General features: G+C 39.1%; 2 protein-coding genes across 10 annotated transcripts in view; one reads left to right on the top strand and one right to left on the bottom strand.

The window, feature by feature from the left end:
* PER3 (period circadian regulator 3) overlaps nt 1-4,581 on the top strand; it is a 31,486-nt gene extending 26,905 nt beyond the window's left edge. For 2 of the 6 annotated variants that reach the window (XM_083802702.1, XM_083802708.1), the window contains exon 21: nt 1,455-3,594. In XM_083802702.1, coding sequence (XP_083658828.1) covers nt 1,455-1,625 — 171 coding nt within the window. In that variant the 3' untranslated portion in view covers nt 1,626-3,594. Of the gene's footprint in view, nt 1-1,454; nt 3,598-4,409 lie in introns of those variants that run through there. The other 4 variants (XM_083802709.1, XM_083802707.1, XM_083802706.1 and 1 more) reach the window with 3 other exon arrangements.
* Nucleotides 1,503-21,973, bottom strand: TNFRSF9 (TNF receptor superfamily member 9). Of its 4 annotated transcripts, XM_083802756.1 has the most exons (9): nt 21,839-21,973; nt 21,640-21,756; nt 21,241-21,378; nt 20,724-20,790; nt 20,488-20,624; nt 20,133-20,267; nt 18,271-18,339; nt 3,690-3,712; nt 1,503-1,538 (listed from the first exon to the last, which is right to left on the bottom strand). In XM_083802756.1, the coding sequence occupies exons 1-9, from the start codon at nt 21,966-21,968 to the stop codon at nt 1,518-1,520; spliced, it is 837 nt and encodes a 278-aa protein (XP_083658882.1). In that variant the 5' UTR covers nt 21,969-21,973; the 3' UTR covers nt 1,503-1,517. The 4 variants fall into 4 exon arrangements, with proteins under 4 accessions (XP_083658882.1, XP_083658881.1, XP_083658880.1 ...); XM_083802755.1 differs by lacking the exons at nt 1,503-1,538; nt 3,690-3,712 and adding an exon at nt 13,122-13,707; XM_083802754.1 differs by lacking the exons at nt 1,503-1,538; nt 3,690-3,712 and adding an exon at nt 16,906-17,688.
* Between the last annotated feature and the right edge of the window lie 42 nt (nt 21,974-22,015).

The raw sequence follows: 22,015 nt of genomic DNA, 5'->3' as shown, positions 1-22,015 counted from the left end.
TCATTCTCATTTTAAATCAAGCAAATCTATATACATGTTTTCAGACATATGTATAAATTATGTAGCCAAACTCAGAGAGTTTGTTTTCCTCTTTACACACAGTATTTCCAGAAGCATTCAGAAAGGTTCCCACGTTTCTTGTACTGTTTCCTGTCCTTCGTCAACAGGCGGCCCAGCAAAGCCATTCGTGGGTGATTTCCATAGAAAATCTGAAGTCAAACAGCATTAGACACGTTACCAATGGGTGGTAAACAGAGAGAAAGCACACTCTTCACTGCCCCCATCTGATCACCTCACACTGTGCTCTGACTGGGGGAAAGCAGGGGCTGCCCAGTGTACACCTCCGTGTCTTCTGCCTATATTTGCCAGCAGGCAAGCAAACAGTAATGACGTTCTCAAATTACCTAATGGCTTATAACAAATCTGAATGTACTGCGTAGCCTATGTTGTAGTGGGTGAAAAGTGACAAGCAGCCTTTTACTGGTTGGTGTATTAAGTAGGCCTGCCGAAGCTGGAAATCGGCCTTTTGACCTTTATTGACAAAGCTGGTTTGGGGAGGGGAGTGTTTTGGTTTTGTAAGATTTTTTTTTTTCTTTTTAGAATGAAATGCTCTAGATTACTTTTTTTGTTATTATTATGTAATTTGTTTTTATTGTTCTTTTCTTTTTTTCCACTGCAAACCTAACTGCCGAGTGATTCTAGCTTCAAGAATTTTGTGGCATACTTTAGTCTGCACTGTTTATTAAGTCTGTGGATCTTAAATGATGTCTTCATAACAACTCTGTGTAGTTTAAAATATGGGGTCTTAATTTCTTGTTTTAGTGGAAGATGGTCATTTACTTACCTCTTTTATATTTTCCCTTGGGTTATAGCTGTTGGAGCTAAGATCTGGTAGAGGGGAGACAAAATGAAATGTTTTGTCGTTTAGAAATAATGAGCATACATAATTCATTCTTGTGTGCCATAATGCTACAACTGACAGAAGGCTTGAACTGGAACGTTCGGAGAAAGGAAACCCTTTTGTTGCAGCACGACCAGTTCTTGCTGTGGCCTATCATTCCTGCCGGATATGAGGTGCAAGCTGCAATACGTTTTTCAGCAGGCATTTCTTGTATCTGTGGACCCCCAAATATTCTATGAGTATTAATTCTGCACTTTCTGCAAGTGTTGCTCGGATTTTACTATATGGTGGTTTTGCTAAACTAATTTGAAAGCTTTTCCAGCTACTGCTAAGCTGCAAACATGGCTGCTCAGCAGGTTTCACCAATGTCTCAGTTAACTAAATGACAGCTGACTGTTGGTTATGCATAATGAAGTACTTCATTAATTGCCTGGGAGCTGGGGTGCAATATATGTGAATGCTTGCATCCTATTGGCACTACTAGCATACGCAAACTATTGGCACTCTGCCATAAATTGCAGTGGTAAAGCTTCACCTGCTTTATTGTCTTCAGTCAGTGTACTCAGGAGATCCTGCAGACGCTGAAGCAGAGAAGTGCTGCCCAGCCGCTCCAGGTTTAATCTTGAATCTTCATCAGCTGCAAGTAGAAAATGACAGAGACAGGCATATGGTAAGAGTATTTTGCTTTGAATCCCTGTTTCATTCAGTGTCAGATGATTTCTGATCAGGTATGTTGGCTCCACCAACAAATTATCTTGAAATTTTGAATTATCCATCCTCATTTAATGAATGCAATAGGGAATAGTTTCTTCCTTTCAGAGCTTTGATAAAAGACACCTGATGTTAATCTCAGATTGACATTTCTCTGGTAGACCTTTCTTTAAGATTTTTTTTTTTATTTAAACTAACAGCAGCCTCTCACATTGCTTGGAGAAATCACAAAGTAATCCTTCTGGTACCAGCTGTAGGCACTCCAGATTTGTGTGGTTTATCTTTTTTTTTTTTTTTAATCCATTTCTGTATCAACTAGTCCCTATGCTGGAGCTTTTCTGTGAATTAACGATAAAATTTCCTGTTCAAGTGTTATTAACCTGCCCTATTTCCCAACTATAAAATGCAATAAAATGGGGGGAAGGGCAGGAATAAATGTAGGAAACCTTAAAAGAGATTTCAGCAGCTACACCTCTTGGTACATTTCTACCATCAATCTCAATCAAAGTGCGTACCAATACAGATCACCAACGTGTTGGTTCAGGAAGAGTAATATAACTGATGGAATTGATTTGTACGTACATAGAGAATTTATAATTCTTTAACCATCCTGTTTTCCCAAAGTGGGTTGCAAACAGGAGCTCTTAGTGGTGTTATACTTGCGGTAACATAAGGTTTTTGTAATCTGGACAGTAAATTTAATCTCTGCTAATGAATAGCAGACATTCAAAGTAGTGGACAGTGAGAGGGAGGTATTGCAAAACTCTGAATATTAATATATATATTTTTAGTTACACTTTGGATTGTACTATGGAGTTTTAGTTGTTTTTACCCACACAGATGGGTGACACCATATAGCTCCTCAGTAGGAAATATACAAGAAAACTAACTGTTGCAAATAACCCCCCCCAACAGTTCAGAAGCTTGTTATGAAGATATTTGCAGACCTTAGACATCCAAGTTGTTAGCTTGTCAAATGTACAAAAAGACAGCTGCGAAGCACAGTGGGGATTTCAGTTTAAGACTGAATATGAATACTATAAATTCCCTGTTCTATGTTGAGCCAATTCATATCTCTATCCCCACATTGTTTTTTAATTCAGAGCAGTGTTAGCAAGTAACTTTGCTTTGAGATTTAAAAACAAAAAAAAGAACTCTCTTCAATATAGAGTTCTACTTCTGTCTTACCAAGCCTAGCAATTCTTTGTATTTGCAAGTAAGATTGAATAAGCCCAATGAGTCCAAGATTTACAAAGCAAACCTATAAAGGTGTCTTTAAGGACCCTTCCAACCCAAACCATTCTACAATAAACCAACACAACAGCTGTTTCACCTGCAAAGCAGTTCTATAATGGCTGCTTTTTTGTAGTTGGCTTTGTGAAAGAATTTAGTTTTTGATTTGCCTGTTCTTACAGAGCTCATTTCACAAAGTTGTCCAGCACTGGTTGGGTCTGATGATAGTAACCCTCCAGACTCTGTGTGCAATTTAATGATACATCTTAGTCTTGACCTACAGTATGACTTCAAAATTTGAGAACAGCAAAGTTTAATTCTTTCACTGGGCTGGATGGAGTCTGCATTAGTGCAAGTAAATACATTGCTGTTTTTGTAGTGTAAAGCAGGCTTGCCTGTTCTTGATCCATATAGGACTGTATTATCTTTGTAGTAGGCTACCCCCTTTTAAAATATAACTTCAGTTAAGCAAAACTTAAGTTAAGCACAGCTCATTTTAAAGTGTGGCAAGTGGAGAGACAAGTTTCTTTAAATTACCTAATGCCTACTTAAGCTGCTTCAGAGATAGAGATGCTGTATCTGTCAACTTACATTCAGCAAATACATCATCCCTTGAATCTCAAAGCAGCAGGAAAAAAATATATAGGGCGCCCAACCTCCCCGTTTTACAAGACTAGCACCCACCAATGATATTACTTGTGCTGCCAGTGTTCTGAAGTCATTCCTGCTTTTTCTCCAGCTGATCAGCACAGATAAAAGTCCCCTCTGAAAGCATACATGCTTCTCTTCTGGTTTTAATGCTGCATCCACTGTTTTATGACCACTAAAATCAAAAGACTCTTACCTGAGAGTTGATGAGACATCTCACTGGTGTTGATGGTGGGGAGAGAAAAGAGAGGACAGGAGAAGCTGATGATGATGAGACAGCAGAATACCAGCTTGTGCATTGTTGCCGTGTTGAATATATTTTGTCTTTGTCAACCCCTGGAACTCTGAACTCCTGTCTCACTGTTGCCTCTGCTCCCAGTTTCACTCGTTATATAGCTGCTCATGACCTCATAAATATCATCATGCCTCTTCCACCCCAACCCCCCCCAAAAAAAAAATCCAATGAATTTATTGCCCATTGATTCTAAATGGAAACCACTTTGCATTGATGTAATTTTTCAAGGTAACAGTTCACGGACAATAAATTTACTGTCTTACAGCTTGGTGTACAAAATGGATATTATATCAAACCAAGCACAGTAAAGTTTATAAATCTGGCATAAAGAAAAGTAACTTCCAGTTATAAATCATGAGTTAACAAAAGGGTCAGACGTTGGTTGAAATGACCAGGGCAATAAGACAGCTGATTTATGAGCCCTAGCAAGCTTGACGCAAAGCATCTGATATGAAATATGCTTTTTTTTTTCTTTTGTGAAATGGATGGATGTGTTACGTTTGGCATTCTTGTGCCAGAACAAGCAAAAAAGGAAAGCTAAAGTATCTAGTTAATTTACACGAAAATCTTAGTGTGGTGGGTTGTTTGGTTGGTTGATGCTTTTTTTGATTTTCCTTGTAGCATTTCACATCTACTTGTTTGAGAAGACCTTATCCAACATTGCCCTAGAGAATCATCTTGACAGAGAAAGTAGAGCTTCCACATGGAGACTTACTTGAATGCATGTAGACTACTTTGGCTGGTATTGAATGCAAGTGCCTCGCTAGACTGGGTGTCCCTTTTCCATTTCACTTTATCTTCTGTTTTCTTCACTTCTAAGTAACTACTTCATTCTGTGTACTAGCTTTTTTTTTTTTTTCCTGTTTGCCTTTTGTTTTTATTTAATGCTATGAAGTGGCTGCTATGCTTAGTATATTAATCTTTCAACTTTAGCTTGTTTCTATCTATCTGATATATTTTGTCTTCTCTACTTACAATTTCATTTTCATATCAAAGAACTCACTCATCTTACCTTCATTCTCTACAGAGCATCATATCTAATAGTCTAGAAACTTTAAAACTAATAATTAAGAATTTTATTTGACTTTTCTTAAGTTGAGAAAAACTGATGTCTGTTCAAATTAGTAATAGAGGTTCCATAACTTTCTTTCCTGCCTCTCTAATCAAACATTTGTGCTTTCAAATCCTTTTCAAATTACTATGAAATCTAACTAATGTCACTATTGTTTCCATATTTTTGATTGTGATAACTGTAAGTTGCACAAGTTACATGCTTCCTTCTTTCTTTGTTAACATTTCCTGTTGAAGATTAAGATTTTATATCATGAATTCTGTGGCTCCTAGAACTGTTTTAAAATTAGCAATATCTGTTATATTAGAATAGCTGGATTTCTGCTGCAGATTTAATTCAAAGAAAGCATGCTTTTCATGTGCATGGTTAACAGGTTGTCCAGAGAAGCTGTAGACTCTGTGAATGACAGAATGATTGCTGTTGGAAGGCACCTCTGCAGTTCATCTAGACTAATCCTCCTGCTTGAAGCATGCTAAGTCGGAGCAGGTTACCCAGGAGCGTGTCCAGTCAGGTTTGACCAGCTTTAAGGATGAAATGGAACAGAACTTCAAAACTCAGACAAGGCCCTGAGCATCTCCATGTAAGTTCAAATGCTCTGCTTTGAGTCCAGAGACACGGTGGAAGAGGTGACAGAGGACCTTCAGACAGACCTCCTTTCTAGCTAAGTTCTTCTGTTATCCTGTGTGTACAGAGAGGTCCAGTATTGACTTAGAGAACTCATGCTGCTGGTGTCTGAACTATAAAACCTGTTTCTCTGGACTTCACTGAAGCGAGCGGATGTGACAAAATAATTTCCCTACAGAATTAACCTAATACATTTCATGTGCCTCTTTCCCGGTGCTTCCCTACAAGATAAATAAGTAGGTAGAGAGGAATTCTCTCTGCTCATCTGAGTCATGCAACTCTTCGTTCCAAAACTGCGGACAGTTATTAGGTCTGATTTGATGCATGATCTCACTGTTGGTGCTGGATGCTCTGTACAAATGCTTCTCCTTCAGTGAACTATCAATGACAAGGGCATTATCAATATTCACTCTGAGCATCCTCCAAGGAAAGCTAATGAAGCACTTTTCACGAGCGACTTGATGTCCTTTGTCTTCTGACAAGGAAGACTCAGCCTCTTAGAGCAATCATGAAGTGCGTCATGTAGAAGTCAGGCAACTTGCCCACAGATTATTGCCTTCATTCAGATTTGAAATTGTCACTTAAACACTCTTTCTTCCACCAAAATGTCAAAGGCATTTTCCTGAGGTGACAGTGCACACGTCATTATACAGAGCAAAGAAACAGCTCATCCTAAACAAAGGTACAAAACTGGGAATACATATGTGAGGGAAGTAAATGTGAATTGCATTTTGAAAATTTGAGAATTGATTTTCAAAAAACTATTCTAAATTTTATCAAAGCTACTATTTTGTGCAAAATCTTTTAAGTTCTTATTTGTGCTAATAGACTTTCTTTCAAGTGCTTCAGTTTTAAATAACAGGGCAGCAAGACTCCAGATAAATTACTGAACGAACTCTGAATAGTAAATACAAGTTAACCTAGCATAAAAAATTGTTCTGAATTATTGGAAGAAATAACTATTCTTGATTTAAAGTGATGACTCGTGAAGAATGAATTGCTAATAATGTTAGGGAAACATTTAAAGAAATAACTGCAAACTACCCACCTTCTGAGTTAAATAGTAAGGAAGAAATCTGATGCAAAAATTCTTTCCCCCGTTTTAAAACACTTTATAACAAGTAAGCACAAGTTTTGTTATTCAAGTATTGTGGTTGTTGGTAAAAAGAAGGAACTTCAGAGAAGACGATTCATAATTTGTCAGTAGCATATGTATGAGAGACTTTTTCCTGGGATATAATCCTTGATGTAACTATATGGCTTGCATTTAGATTGCATAAAGATAGGCATGAAGTCGAATGCTTATGTATTGACAGCGTAATTGCAGATGAGCTTATCATTATATAAATTATAATTATATAAGTAGTTTTATGTATAATAATTATATAAACAATATATAAAATTAAATTAATCACTGAATTTTGCTAGAATTTTTAACCTAACATGTTTCAGTGAATCCCTCAGAATACTTGCACATGTATACATGTCAGCTGGTGTGAGAGAAAAAATATTTGTAGTATTATTCACTTACTTGCTAGGGTCTAGCATATCACTTCGGGGTTTATGTTTGCTTTGATGTCACTGATGGTTTTAGCAGATCTTTGTCCTCAATAATACTTATGAAGTTAACTTCTAATTTCTCTTTGTAGCTAATTCTTCAGCTTCGTAACATGATTATTAGCTCTATTTTGCATATAGAAATAGCTGCCTTGCGATATCATATGTGCAATAACTTTGTCTGTCACTAACTTGCATTGTCTTGTGTATACATTTTATTTTGAGTGTACTGAAAATAGCCTGTTGGGAGACTCAGTGAATCAATGGAAAAAAATAACGTAACTTGGGCACTAGCTTTTGGACACTGAAGATTCTGCTTTTGTCCACACTGTGCAAACTGTGATGTAATACATGCAGTGTATGGTCTGTAAGAACAGGTAGTGCTATATGGTCTACTTGGCTATGCACAGTAGTACTTCTGTGTTCTGATTTTCTCTTAAAGTTTTATTTAAGATCTGATAGGTTCTGACCTAGGATTTCTTGTTCTGTTACGGGCATAATTATGTGCATAACTCAATGCATACCTCTTCATAAATGAAGATGGGAGGGCTGCAGACATTTCTGAAGATATTTTTATTTTGTTACAGAATTGGCAAATGGCCTAAAAATTTAGTCTGGTACAAGATTGCAGATCACAGCTGCTAAAACATTGCTCCTTTGTTAGTAGTTTCTACCATTCTTGGGGGGGGGGGGGGGGGCGGGGGGCAGAACTATTGCTTTTGTTTTCTTGTTGGTTTTGGTTTTGTGTATGTGTGGTGGGTTGTGTTTTTTATTGTTGTTGTTTTGTTTGTTTTTGTTTGTTTGTTTGTTTTTCCCTGTTGGGCTGGCACACTGTAGTCTGGGTATTTTCTCCAAGTGAAGCTTGATAAACTGGTCCCTAATTCCCCTGTCTTCTCAGTATTACAGAACTAGCAAGCTAAAGCTTCACACTGTTTGACATGAAGGAAAGTAAGTCTGGCATGACTGGAACTTGGAAATATAGCACATCGATATCTTATGGGAATTGGATTCTGGATATAATGTAGCCACAAACAGAAGAGCAGAGACCAGATCTTGAAATGAGGTTTGTTCCACGAAAACTGTAATGGAACTGACTATATGGTTAAAGTTTATTTTTAAAACTGAAATGATGAGAGCAGACAGTCTAAGTAAGGAAAAAGAGGACATTTTCTGCAGAAAGGAGCTCTCTTTACCTTTCTTCCTGTCTGGTCAGTGCACCACAAAAAACGGAGGACAAAGCAGTCTTGCTGAAAGGCATAGGCTGCAAGTCAGTGACTGTCCGTACTTACACTCCTATTTCATCAGACCAAGTGTAGACCAAGCTGGAGGCTTGGGCTTATTTTCTTTGGAGGTGCGTATCTGCTTCTGCAACACCGCAGCAACTGGAACATGTGAAGGTTTTTGGTTTGGATTTTCTTCAAAGGTTTGTTGTAAGGTGTTGTATTAACAGCTGAATCTTTAAAGACCTACCAATAATCCAGAGTAGTCCAAAACAGTTCTGATCCTAGACATGGTGCACCAATCCTTTCTTTTCTGTTTTAGGAAGCGTAAAGGGAGAGAACAGTTAGGAAAGAACTGGGATAGGTGAGTACGTTTACCTATTTTTTTTCTGACTTGGGCTAAATTAACTTTTGGGTGGCTGTATTCTTTAACCGGTAGCCAGCGTGCCCCGACTAGTAACAGGTACCTAGTTCTTTCAGGCTATTCTTCATAGAAAAGAAACATTCTCTCTCCGTTCATGCTGGTTTTGTCCTTTGGTCGATTTAAGAGAGTTGATAATGAAATTGCTTCCCCGGAAGGTGGCGCTGAGAAACCTTCTGAACAAACCTAGAGTGCCTCAAGAGCAGAACCCGGCACTGAGTCTACTTCAACAGCCAGTGGGGTGTAGACTTAACATTTAGGTCTCTAATATAAATAATTTGAGGAAAAGTAACAGTAGGGTGATGTGATTTTTTTGTTTGTTTTCTCTTCTGAAAAAGTTTATATTTTTCTTCTCTTCTTGCGTTACATATACCTTTCTCAGCTAAAGATTTTTTTTTTTGAGTGTGAAGACATTAAATAAGGTTAGAGATTTTTATTCTGGAGGAAGTCTCCATCTAATGTATTTCTTATTTTTTTGTTTTGTTTGCTTTTTTCCCTGAGTAGCTTCACTAAGAGGAGTCAGCATCGTGCTGCTGGTGTTAAATCTACACTGGAAGTTCAGCCTACTAAATAGCACAACCACAATTATGTGGATTAAAGTACAGCAGACAGTTCAGGACAGTGTCTTCACTCTTGAATGGCTCTTGCATGAAGAGTAGTATGATCTCCTCCACTTTTTTTACTTTGAACATCTTTTTCCTTCTCTTAAATGTCTTCAGTCTTGGTGCTTCTAGAAGTGGCCTGTTGAGAAGGCTTGGAAAGCCTGCTTCAATTATCTGTTTTAACTCTCTGAAATTACAGACAAAAGACCTTATGCAGAATTTTGACCTTCATAGGGCTTTAATGTAGCAGCCCCTTTGCTAGTCTTTTCTTACATCTTGTTCCATTCTGCGTACTAGCTTGTTTTTTCTTCTCCCTTCCTGCTTGTGGTCTCAGTATGTTCTTGGCATTGTTCCTCTATCTCCAGTGCTCAGCCTTGTTTATCTGTTTGCTATAGGTGGAAGTGTAGAGAGTGGGAAGAAAAAAAAAAAAAAGCTTGTAAAAGGAGGATTCAGGAAGGTGTTTGCAGAGCTCTGTCCTTATTCAGCCTCCTGCACAGGACCACGGACAGGGAATGGAGGATGGCACTGGTTGCCTGGAACAGCGCTACCTCATGCTGCTAGAGTCCTTGTGCCTGCATAGGCACCAGGTAATTATTTGTTCAATTTACGTTGTATAAACTATTAAAAATACATGTGACCAGTGATAGGACCCGAGGGAATGGCATGTGGCTGTGTCAGGGGAGGTTTAGGTGGGATGTTAGGAAGAGGTTCTTCGCTGTGAGGCTTGAGGCACTGGATCAGAATCTCCAGGAAAGTGGTCATGGTACTGAGCCTGCTGAAGTTCAAGAAGCATTTGGACAATGCTCTCAGACATAGAGTTTAACAACTAGGTTGCCCTGTATGGAGCCAGGAGTTGTCCTCGATGATCCTTGCAGGTTCCTTCTGACTTGGGATATTCTATGATACCTATCTCTTGCTCCCCTGCCCTTGTGTTCTAGCTTGCTGAGAAAATTACATCCTCAGCAAATTGAACTATGAAGCTTAGTGTCATTTTCTGTTTCTCTCTACCCCTGAGTACTATAGGCTTATTCTCATCTTTGCATCCCTGCAGTTCTGATCTTGAGATCCTAAACTCTCTCCGGCTTCTGTGGGAAGCAGCAATAACCTAATGATTCTTTTCTTCATAGTTTGGGTGGTGACGTGGGCAGGTCAGGCTGTTCTTTTGCATTCTTTCTAGCTCAAAGAACTGCAGAAATTTAAAGCAATAAATTACAACAGATGGTGAAGCATAAGAGTTGTCTTCTACACTTCCCCACTTGGGACATTCATGCTTAGTTATTGTATGATGATGTGCCTTGTTGCTTTCTTATTACAAAACAATTTATTAGCGACTTATTAAGATTTTGCTGCCTTTGAATATAGTGCTCTGGTTCATTATCTTAGGAGCAAGAGGATAAAGCCTGGAATTTACAGTGAAGGATGGGTTAGGATGGAACAAAAGCAATTTTGTCAGAGGTGTCTTTCTGCTCTTTTTATTTTTTTAATCAGATTTTCTCATTTGTTGCACACATTCTTCCTGTTTTTACTAGAGAGGCTTAGGATCACTGATCAGACTCATTTTTACAAAATATAGTTGCTTTTGACTCTCCTGCAAGTGATATTAGAGGACAAATTTCAGTCAGTTCTGAAGAAGTTTAGTGCTTGGACAGAAGCCACTGACTAATTAAAGAGGTCTCCTAATAATCATTGGCATTTATCTGTCCTACTAAAAGGCAGTAAATGAATGGCTAACACAAGCTGACTGTAATTTTTTTACTTTACTTTCCAAGTGCATAATCCTTTTAATCCTTTTTGTGTGTGTGTGTGTGTTTGTTAATTAAATGGAATCGCTGCAGACTCAGTGATTCACATCTCAGGACAAATGTGTATGCTTAACAAGGGGAAAGTTGGCATAGGTCTCATCAGGCAACTTGAGGTTTAAAGCAGTTTTTTCAAGGTTATTGTGTAAATAAATGCACATTCCTTGGCAGTCAGCCACATAGAATCTTCTCTTCACTGTTCAAGAGAGAGATTCCAATTTATTAAATAATTTCTTCTGCAAGTAGTAACCGATTTTCTCCATAATGACTGACTGACTTTCTGACTGATCTTGACTTTAGTGGAAGTCCATTCCTGGGGATAGGGGTGATAAATAAGAGTATGGATTAATAAAGGTGAAGAAAGCAGTTACCAGAGGTTTGTCTTCTGATTTGGCAAATGGAATGTTACTTACTACAATGGAATTAGGTAATGGGAGCAAAATCCTGCAAGAACTCCCTTCTTTCCTGGAAGAATTCTCAAGAGAGATTACAATATACGAGAATTCTGAAGGGCAGTTAGTATTTAGCGTCTTAACTCTTACTCCTTTGCTACATATGCATTTTTTTAGTGAGTAAGGCTTTTACAAAACAGCACCACCTAGTTCCTTCTGAGCAGAGTCTGATGAACAGGTATGGAAATAGAAAGGGTTCACCTGTGTACAGAAGCATAGGTTTTCACGTTTGGAAGAGCAGGATTATGATCTTATATCACAAGGAAAGGACGTATTTATACCTGGACAAGCTTGAGATGTGGGCCCACGTGAATCTACTGAGGTTCAACAAGTCCAAGTGCAAGGCATAATACCTGGGTCATGGCAATCCCAGACATGAGTACAGACTGGGTGAAGAACTCACCGAGAGCAGTCTTGCAGAGAAGGACTTGGGGTTCTGGTGGATGAAAAGCTTGACATGAGCCAGCAGTGCATACTTGCAGCCCAGAAGGCCAACTGCATCTTGGGCTGCATCAACAGAGGAGTGGTCAGCAGAGGAGGGAGGTGATTGTCCCCCTCTGCTCTGCCCTTGTGAGGATCCACTTGAAGTACTGCATCCAGGTCTAGGGCCCCCAGACAAGCAGGAGTTAGGCTCAGAAGGATCTAATCCATTGCTACCTGCCACCTATGAAAACAGAATACTGTGGGAGGCATACAAAGCTTTCTTCATTTATTATTTGTTTCTGCCATGATACTAACATTTTATTTAAATGATCTCTTTCTGTGTCATTAGGCATCACTGGAAGAAGGTGCAGAAACAGTTATGTAGGGTAAGATAATTAGTACTGCCACAGCACAGTAAGTCCTTTGCATATTCAGTAATTCCCTGAGGCATATTTAATCACTTTTGAAAAACACATAAATGTTGTATGTTCCAGCCTCATTGTTCCATGTGAGCAGAAGTATTTACAGTCGTAGTCTACACTGCTGATGAGTGCAGAAAGTTAGAAGACGTAATGACAAGAGAGTGGTATACTTTCACGTCTGTAGGCTTCCTGAGTGGAGTGCCTGTTCAGGTTTCTAAATCCTTTAACTCTCCAGTTAGAGAGGAGAATTATCAGCTTCCTTTCTTATTAGAACTGAAACTCATGTTCTGAGTTGAACCATCGAGCATTTTCTGTGGTTACACCTCTACTTCTATAAGATAATGCACTTACTGAGGTGTACCACAACAAGTCAAAAAGATTCATTATTATGGCTGGCTATAATAATGACAATGTTAAATCATCATCATCATCATAAAATCTCTGGATTTCTGATGAGATTTTTAGCTTGATGAGACAACTGTGGTGTTGACTTGCAGTGTTGCAGTTCTTTTGGAGTAAATAGTGTTTCTTCCTTTCATGTACCTGTTCACTGTATTTTTCCATTCTAGTTTGAAAACAATGTATTATGCTTTAGATACTTAAATTCTGTTTTAGATGCTGATGTGTTTATATACATAGATATATTTAGAATTCTTTTCTACTCTTTCAAAGCTGTTTTAAAATTTGTATACTGAGTAAAAGTAGTTTTTTTTTTTTTTGGCATGCTTACAGCCTAGAGTAGTGTTCTCTTTCAGGTTAAATGGGTTATACTTTTTCTAAATGAAAACAATCAAAATATCAACACTGTGAATGTTTTTTTTAAAGATATAAACATTTCTCAAGTCTATAGTATTATAGATAAATGTAAATTCTTTTTCACCTCTCTGTCCACCAGCCTCTTTTTCCAGAATAGCATTTGTTCTAAACCTGTTGAAAATGCTTGTGTGCAGGGGAAAAGTGTACAATTGTAACCTAAGATTTGGTTTCATACTGACTTAAATTGGTAGATTGGACATTTTATTTGTTTTGAAATGACTTGTTTCAGTTTAGATTATGTAAACTGAGAATAGATTTAACAGGTTTAAGGTAAACTATACTAAATCATCCCTAAATTGAAGTAGGTGTGTTTGTATGGGGTTTTGCACTTGGTTCATCACATTAAAAAATTATTTATTTTCTTATTGCAAACTGGCTAGACAAACAGGAGAAATCTGAACTGATTTCAGTGGATGTTCGGCTGGTGTTTTTTTCCACTACAATAAAAATCCAGTTTGCTTCAGAGAATTGCGGGAATAATATGCTGCTTTCACTGGCAGGCATCCAGGATCTGGAAGGTGAATGGAAACATAATAGGTGATATCATAACTAGCTCTTGCCAAACTGAGGTTAGAGGGAATTTCCATTTTCTTTGTAGACTATATTAGAAGCTCTTATTTACAGTGAGGGCAATGACAATATCCAACAGCCTTGTTCATGCCAGTTCCAGGGATAGAAGGATGCTCAGATATCTGTTCATGACACTCAGCTAACAACAAAAAAAATAAAAATAAAAATAAAAACCAACAAACACGCCATACACACACACACACACCAAGAAAACAACTGTGGGATGAAGCACCTCCTTTGACAGAGTCTGAAAAAAGCACTGTGTCAGGGAAGCCTTATTTGTAGCTGAGAAAAAAACTGAGGTAATGCTTATTGACAGAATAAGACTTTGTATAATTTTAATAGTGAAACTTATCTCCAATTTTTGTGACCTGCTTAAAACGCAAGTGTTGTGGTGTGAGTTACTTGTTTAATAATTTTTCCTGTGTTACATCTGTTCAGAGTGGGCCATCTCTTTATGGAGAGTTCTAGGTGATTAGTCAGAATGACTGTCAAAGATAACGGTGCACTAGCTTTAATTTATGAAAAGACAAGTTGGTAAGTGTTTTCAAATAGTGAACAGCTTCATTTGGGGAGTACAATATACTTGTGTCCTTTATTCTTCAAACAGCATTGATTCTGTTTGGAAATGTTTTGAGTGTGACACCGTGCCAGATGTAGAGGAATTCTTCTCTACATTGCACATGTTTTCTGGGAGATCTTATGCTACATCTGTACTCACTAAACTGTAGGTCTTGTTCTTTGCTGTTGGAAGGAGATATGCAATTAGTGCACCTGAAGGATGGCACATTGAAGCAGAAGGAGGTGCCTGAGGGAGCTCACAGTGGACAAGAGATACTTGATGCAATAGCAGAGTAAGCATAAAAGATCTGATAGAAAAACTGAAAATAAGAACTCATGTTTATACTTTAAAAAATATGTTTATATGTTTACGAGAAGCTATTACAGTTTCAGAGTCTTTCCCACCCAGAAGTACCAGGCACAGGAACACACAAGCATGCCTAGGTGTTGTTTACTTGTAGAATAAAGGGAGATGAGGGACAGAAAACCTTTTGCTATGAAGCTTTTGCTTTCCTTTACCACGCAACTCAAGATATCTGGCAACCAAGGTTTTAAGCACTGATGCCAGTAACTGTGTCAGGAAATGGTACTGCTTCTGGAAGCAATAAGAAAGCAGCAGGCTTCCCTGTTTAAACTTAACTTTAAAGGGGATCTGTCTTCTCTTGCCATGCTTTCAGAATTCTGGTCTGACATCACCAAGGCCTCCACACACAGTCTGGCTAAAAGGACACTTTCTGACTTCCAAAAAAAACAAATGGAAATGCAAAAAGCTTACATCTGGCCTGTTACCTCATTCTCAGCCACCTGGGCTGCTTGAGAGTCATCATGGCATTCCCAGTTTCTTTTTGCTCACCACATAATAAATTAAAAAGATTGTTAAGAAAATAAATATTTACAGAAAGCAGACAACAGCTACAGCTCAGAAGGACTGATCTGCATTATTTCTGTGTGAACTGGGAAGTTTATTCAGATATTAAAGAATCTGTATGTTTTAAGAAAATCTACATGTGAAGCCAAGATGCCCATGACCTATCAAAAACAGGTGCAAACCAGAGCTTTTTGGAATAAGAAGTACTTCTGTTTAACTCTGCAAAGTTTATGCTAAAAAGACAAGTTCCAAGTTTTAATGTTTTGCAGAGGTCAGAATGATAAAGAAACAGTTCATTACAGGATGTGAATGAATGAATGAACTACACAAACTAAGTTTCAGATTGAGGCTGTTGACTAAATGTTTGGCTCAGGATCTGATGTATAGTTGGAGAAGAAAACATGAATTTTAATATTTTTTTTTCCTGCTCCCCCCCTTCAACCCCCAAGATTTGGAGGTATATAAAAATGTTGGAATATTCAAGAATTCCACTGGCAGAAGTGACCCCAAAATATTACTTAAGATTTCGACCTAACATTTTAGTCAAAAAAAGATAGTATAAATGAATTATGTTCCACAAAGCACATGATTCTATGCCTGTAATTTGAATTTCTTATGGAAAGTTACAATTCACAGAACTTGACAAAAAGCTGCTAAACGTTCCATCTTAGTATGTACAGTGTTCCTGTTGCTCTGAACTGTAATATCTTGCTTAGCAGCAAAACAGCTTAATTCACCTGTATTTTCAGTTCCGTGATAACCACATAAAATACAGCGCTGCTGCCAAGGCATTCCGGTAGCATGCAAGCACTGCAGCCCTTCTGTGAAGTGCCCGTCTTCTCTTTCCCATGATTTATTTTACTTTTGAAAATAACGTGTTTTGCTCTTCACTGTTAGGGCTTCTTGGTTGATATTTAAAATCATGTCTGCATTGTAGATCTAATTAAGTATTTCACAGAAAGAGTACAAACCTAATTTTATCATTAATTTACGCTTCTACGGTCTTAACTGACAAAAATTACAGGTAGAATTATTAACGTAATCCTTTGATTTAAAGGAAGATTGGACCTGGAATTTCATTCGGATTGTTTCTTTTCTTTCTGTGAATGACTGTTCCTTGAAATAGTCCAGCAGGCCAGTTCTAGTGTAAATGTGTCCCTTGTTTTCTGAAATTAATTTGTACTGATTTAGGTGTTTTTGTTTGTTTGGCCACAGGCTTTCTTTTGATTCATGGGACTTTCATGTCACTCCTGAAGCTTCAGTATGAAACAGCAAAACGAAGCTCTCTGGAAAAAGTGTTGAAATGAGCACCTCAAGTAGAGTAAGTAGATTTGCTTCCACTTCAGGTGCAGAAGAGGAAAATAAGGGTTTCACAGTCTTCTGGGTATTTCAAAATGTATGCAGAATGCACTAGCAAAATGTAAAACTCCAACTAGTGTATCTTTTTCCAAGCAAAAAACACCAGCTGTTCTGAGTTTTTACAGGATGTGTACATTAATTCTCATACCTAATGTGTGGATTAGAAACTAATCACAGGCAGAACTATTTTAGCCGGTTCTAAAATATCCTCCCCAGCTGTAAAGGCCACTCTTTGATTTATAAATATTGGTGGGTTTTCATATGTCCTATCTGTGTCTTTAAGTTTTTGTGAACTTGGCTTACTAGTCACTTATTTCTTATGAACAGAGATGAAAGGAGACTTGGACTAGGGACTCAAAACAAATAATTTATTTAAATATACTTAACTTTACAGTTCAGGGTTACTACACTTATTTCCTAACGTGTATAAGAAGTTACAAAAAAGGAAATTTATCAAAATTAGTAAGCATGGTTTGGTGAAAATAACCTATCTTGATTTTGTGCTGAATGGAGAGATGGGCTGTTATTCTTCAAACACAACAGCATCCTTCTCTAAGTTGGAATCACGTAGGAAAATCACCCTCTACCCGACAGGTTGGTGGGTTTTCATTCTATTTTTGAACAACATTTACTGAAGAAATAAAATAAAATATTTGGTTTTGAAAAAGGTTAAAAATGATGTCATTGCCATGACTCAAACATTCATTTTCTTTTTTCTCTTTAAGACCAAAGTAACAGTAATTGATCAAAAAGACAGATACACTGATGTTAAAATCTTTCCAACCTCAGAGTTACAGAAATAGTACCAGAAATGTATCGCGTTCTACATATACCTCATCTACAATGTACATAATATATTTACATCACCTAAAAGATCAAAGCTGAATGATGTAGAACAGAAGGTGTTACAGTCCAGCTGCACAGTAACATCCCTTTCTAAGAGCAAGTCAACCACAGCTTTTCTCAGAGTTTCCGCTACCTCTTTTAAGGCAATCACCAGAATACAACAGCAGACAAAAACTATTATAAAACACATTACAGCTCTAGATTTTTATATCTTCCTCTCTCCTACATAAGGAGGCGTGTGGTGGTCAGGCCAGGTATCTGTTTCCACGTCTGATAGCAACTGAAAATCTGAAACGAGATCTATCTGTAGCTGCAAAAGGAACCCAACGCTGTTGGGTTTGAGCCATGATATAGGAGGAGCTGCAGCTCTACACTCGAGGACAGCTGAGCTGGTAACAGCAATAGAGAGACCATGAGTGTCACATGTAGCTCTCCAATGTGCTACTGATCTCCTTTTTAGTGACAAATGCTTTCAGACTGCATGTACATTATGGGTCAGACATCATTTATCAGAGGAAGGAGAAGGCCATAGTGCCTTCTCTTATCTCTTTTAAGCGCAGTACTACATTTAGATCAAGCACTACTTCTTAGAAATATGATTCCTAGTGCTAGATAAAGAAAGTCAACAAACTAGATATTTTTATATATTTTTACTTTTTTAAGAATTAGGAAAGCTATGTTTTTTTCCTTCCTCGCTGGGCTATGTACCACTCTGAAATTTACAGATTATGTTTCCTCCCTATTTATGTAAACAGGTTCTTGTTCTGTGTTCTAAAAAGAAACACAAATATGGTTGACCTGGACAGTCCAATTCCTAATTCTCCAAAAGATCTCTGAATTCTGTGGATTTGCCACAGTCCTGATATTCACCTTGTTCTTCTTCAGGAAAGCGGCAGCTGCAGGCATCTTCCTGAACTGATTGTTCAGGTGTAGTATGCACTAAAGAAAAAGAGCAAATGTTCACTTTCTGTTGTTTTTATTCTGCCATCCTACTTCACTCTTCCTCAAGTCACAACTGCAGGAAGTCAACAAGAATTATTTTTCCACGTGATTCCATAATTTGGCATGAAATTATTTCTCAACAACACTATTTCTAATAAAACTAATTTATAATACTTTGTTTTCCCTAATGCAACAGCTGCTGCTTGTACTGTTTGCCACAAGGATGAAAGGAAGACTAACTTGGAATTGTTGTTTTTTTGTTTATTTTTGTCTGAGTAACATTCTCTCCTGTATTCAGAATTACCCTAGAAAATCAACCCCTTAGCTGTTAGGAGAAATTTAAAATCAGAACAACAACAAAAACAACCTTGCTATTTTCTTCTAGTTGCTAGTTTGAAGGGTAACTATAGTATTAGCTTTTTTAATAAAACAACTAGGTATGCAGGGCAGTGCAAAAGAGTGACATGTACATGCTTACTCAGACACAATTTAGAAGTCTCAAGATCATAGACTCATAGAACATCCTGAGTTGGAAGGGATCGACAAGGCTCATCAAGTCTAACTCCTATCTCCACACAGGACCACCCATCCCCTCCTGTCCAAAGTCTTTTGCTTCCAGTTAATTTTAAGATAATACATACTTTTGCTAACAGCTCTGTCAGTGTCAGCTGCAAAGGACTGGGAGAAAAGTCCTGATTGGGAACACTTATGAAACTGCAAGCAAACTTTCTTCTGGTAGCTTAACTTATGATTACAGTCACTTTCCATTACCCAAGGTAATATGGGCTAGTATTCTCCAAATAATTTGAAAGCTTAGGTAATACAGGTACTGTACAGTTCACTCTAAATGCAAAAAAACCAAGTTTTTGGTAGAGCCAAACTAGAGCTTGATAAACTGTTGGCTGCAATTCATCTCATCTTTGTGTAGTAATCTTGTGCTTCCTCAGAGGGCTTTTTAGCTCTCAGAGGGCAGTGCTAGATTCAGGCTGGTTCTGCATCTCTTTAGCAGCACATCCCAACTGCTACTACAGTGCAGACCTGACTCCAGCTTTGGGTGCAAATAAGACAGCCAGGCTCTTTTCAGTGATGCCCGCTGCCGTGACAAGGGGCAACGGGCACAAAGTGGAATGCAAGAGGTTCCATCTAAACATCAGGAAGCACTTTGTTACTGTGCAGGTGACTGAGCACTGACACAAGTTGCGCAGAGAGCTTGTGGAGTCTCCTCGTTTGGAGATCTTCAAAAGCTGCCTGGAGATGGTCCTAGGCAACCTACTCTGAGTATCTCTGAGCTGGACCAGCTCAGAGTCTCTGAGTTGGACCAGCTGACCTTCAGAGGTCCCTTCCAACCTTAAAAATTCTGACTGATAACCCCACTTCTACTGAAGCCAAACTTCAGAGATACTGACTCCAGGCCACTGATACTGTTTCTGAGCAGACAGAAATGGAAGGTGCTATTGCAGTGCATGCCAAGGATGGTACTTGGAAGTGATAGAACTGACCTTTAAATTAGATTAGTAATGCTCAGTTAAGCTTTTCCACCTGCACGGATACTTCACTTCTATGGATATGCTTGCAGTTATCCTGTAATACTGCTAAAACACCCACTGATAATTAAGAGTTTTTTTTGTAATAAAAATAACAAAATTAATTCTCCTTTCAGTTACTATTTCAAACTTCTAGAAGGAAAAAAAAATTATCTGCAACTTTTAAAGAGACTTCAAAAACGTGGATTCCTGATTTCTGCCTAGTTTCAAAAAGATAAATGAAATTGAGGAGCGTATCTATCTTACTTTTCTTGAAGACAGCATGTAGTTTCTTTTTCTGCCAGATGCTGAAGCATACACATGAAGGTAGCAGAAATACCATGCACAACAGCCCAGCTACAGCAAGAGAAATTCTGATAATGTCCATCTGGATATTCTTCCCTAGGAAGCAAACAACAGTCTTTAAGAAGTGCTACAGAGCAAAATTCTACTGCACTTGAATTAGTTGACCTTCTTGTCTCCATTTCAACATGGCTGCTTCTATATTAATCTTGCAAAATGGGTATGAGAAAGGACTCCTGCTTTAAACAGTAAGTGAAAAAGCTATAGTAAGTTGGTGATAATTCCTCAGCTCCGTAAGCAATACTACACAGTGACTCACCTGGCACAGTGACAAAAAGTGGAATCCCAGGAGAAGTGGTAGATAGAATAGTGGCTAAAGTGGGATTATCTGAAGTATGTTTGCAAACCACATCTTTTGCTGCAGTTCCAGGCTCCACAACCTGGTTTGCTGAGCACCTGAAAGACATTTAAAGGGAAGAAAAAGAAAAAAAAAAAGAAAAAAAGTCATGGAGAGAAGTCCAGTCAAGCTACAGCATTTATTTTTAGCTTACTTACTTTGTCCAGTTTTTACAGGAGCCATTTGGCTGATCATTAAAAGTTCCATAGTGGCAAGTCTGGCAACCTTCAACAGACAAGGAGAGGTATGTTTTTACAGGATGAGCATACAGAACAACATGTGAAACATTATTTTTAACAGCTTAGAGTAACTATGATCTACATTCACAGAATTACTATTCTCTTTATCTTATTATGTTGCTCTAAGCATTCATGGCAAGTCCTTCCCTGTGCCCATCCCTGTGAGCTATGTACTAGTACAGTACTTGGATACAGTTTCCTACTACATGCTGGCAACAAAAGAAGTGACATGCCAAGGGAACCAACTGGTGCATGATTTCAGTGGGCTTGTCTGCTACCGCGCTCACTCCACGCAGCGTGCAAACTGCTGAACAGCACCAGCAGCTTTTATCTTAGGACGTTCTTGCTGTAATTCTTTAAGAGACGTGCAAGAGGCCGTGCTGTGTAAGGTGCCGGGGATGCAAACATATTAAGCTAGCAGGGAAGGCAATCTTACCGCTCCCAGCGCTCTCCTCACCCACGCCACAGCTTCTGTCACACCGGGAGCAGCCGTCGCCACTGCATCGGTACCCCTCCTTGCAGGTGCACTCGGCATCGCTTTTTGGTGAGCACGCTTTTAAATACCTGAATCTTCCTGGAAGGTGCAAACGAACCTGATGTTACAAAAAAAAAAAACAAATACACGAAAACTAGTGCAGCAAAGGCCTGGGACCTTTACTCTTATAGAAATTAAAGCTGGTCAGTTCAGCGAGATGCATCATCTTACTTCACTGGTAACATCTCCACTTACAACGGCATGACAAATGTCGTCTTTCCTTTTTTTTTTTTTTTTTCCCCCAATCTAGGCGGAGGTTAAACCTCGCCGCCGCGTCCGGACCCCACCGCCTCCCGGTACCTTCGCACTTGCGGCATAGCGTGCAGCCCCTGAGTCCCGCGGCGCTGGAGAAGGTGTCGGGCGGGCACTGCCGGCAGCCCGCGCCCCGCCCGCAGCCCGCGCTCACCACGAAGGTACCTGCAGGCCGAGACAGACAGACGCTGCAGAGGGGCCGCGCCCGGCACCCCGCGGCGCGGCGCGGCCCGGCCCTCGCCCTCACCCGCCGGGCAGTCGGCGCCGCAGGGCGCGGCGGCCGCGGGCCCCGGGCTCAGCGCTAGCGCGAGCAGCGCCGCCGGCAGAAGCGCCCGCGCGCGGCTGGCCTGCGGCGGCCGCGCTGCTGCGGCTCCCATGGGGTCGGTGCGCGGCGGCGCGGACGGCTGGAGTGCGCGCGGGGCGG

The sequence above is a fragment of the Anser anser genome (genome assembly GCF_964211835.1).
Source record: "Anser anser genome assembly, chromosome: 17".
Taxonomy (NCBI): domain Eukaryota; kingdom Metazoa; phylum Chordata; class Aves; order Anseriformes; family Anatidae; genus Anser; species Anser anser.
Note: the sequence above shows the minus strand (reverse complement) of the source record. Positions and strands in the feature narration are given on the sequence as shown.

Coding starts and splice junctions, on each gene's coding strand:
- TNFRSF9 (XM_083802754.1), bottom strand. CDS start 21,968: ATGGGAGCCGCAGCAGCGCGGCCGCCGCAGGCCAGCCGCGCGCGGGCG. Junction 21,379..21,639: donor GCTATGCCGCAAGTGCGAAG/GTACCGGGAGGC, acceptor TGCACCTTCCAG/GAAGATTCAGGTATTTAAAA. Junction 18,340..20,132: donor ACATGCTGTCTTCAAGAAAA/GTAAGATAGATA, acceptor CTTTTTCTTTAG/TGCATACTACACCTGAACAA.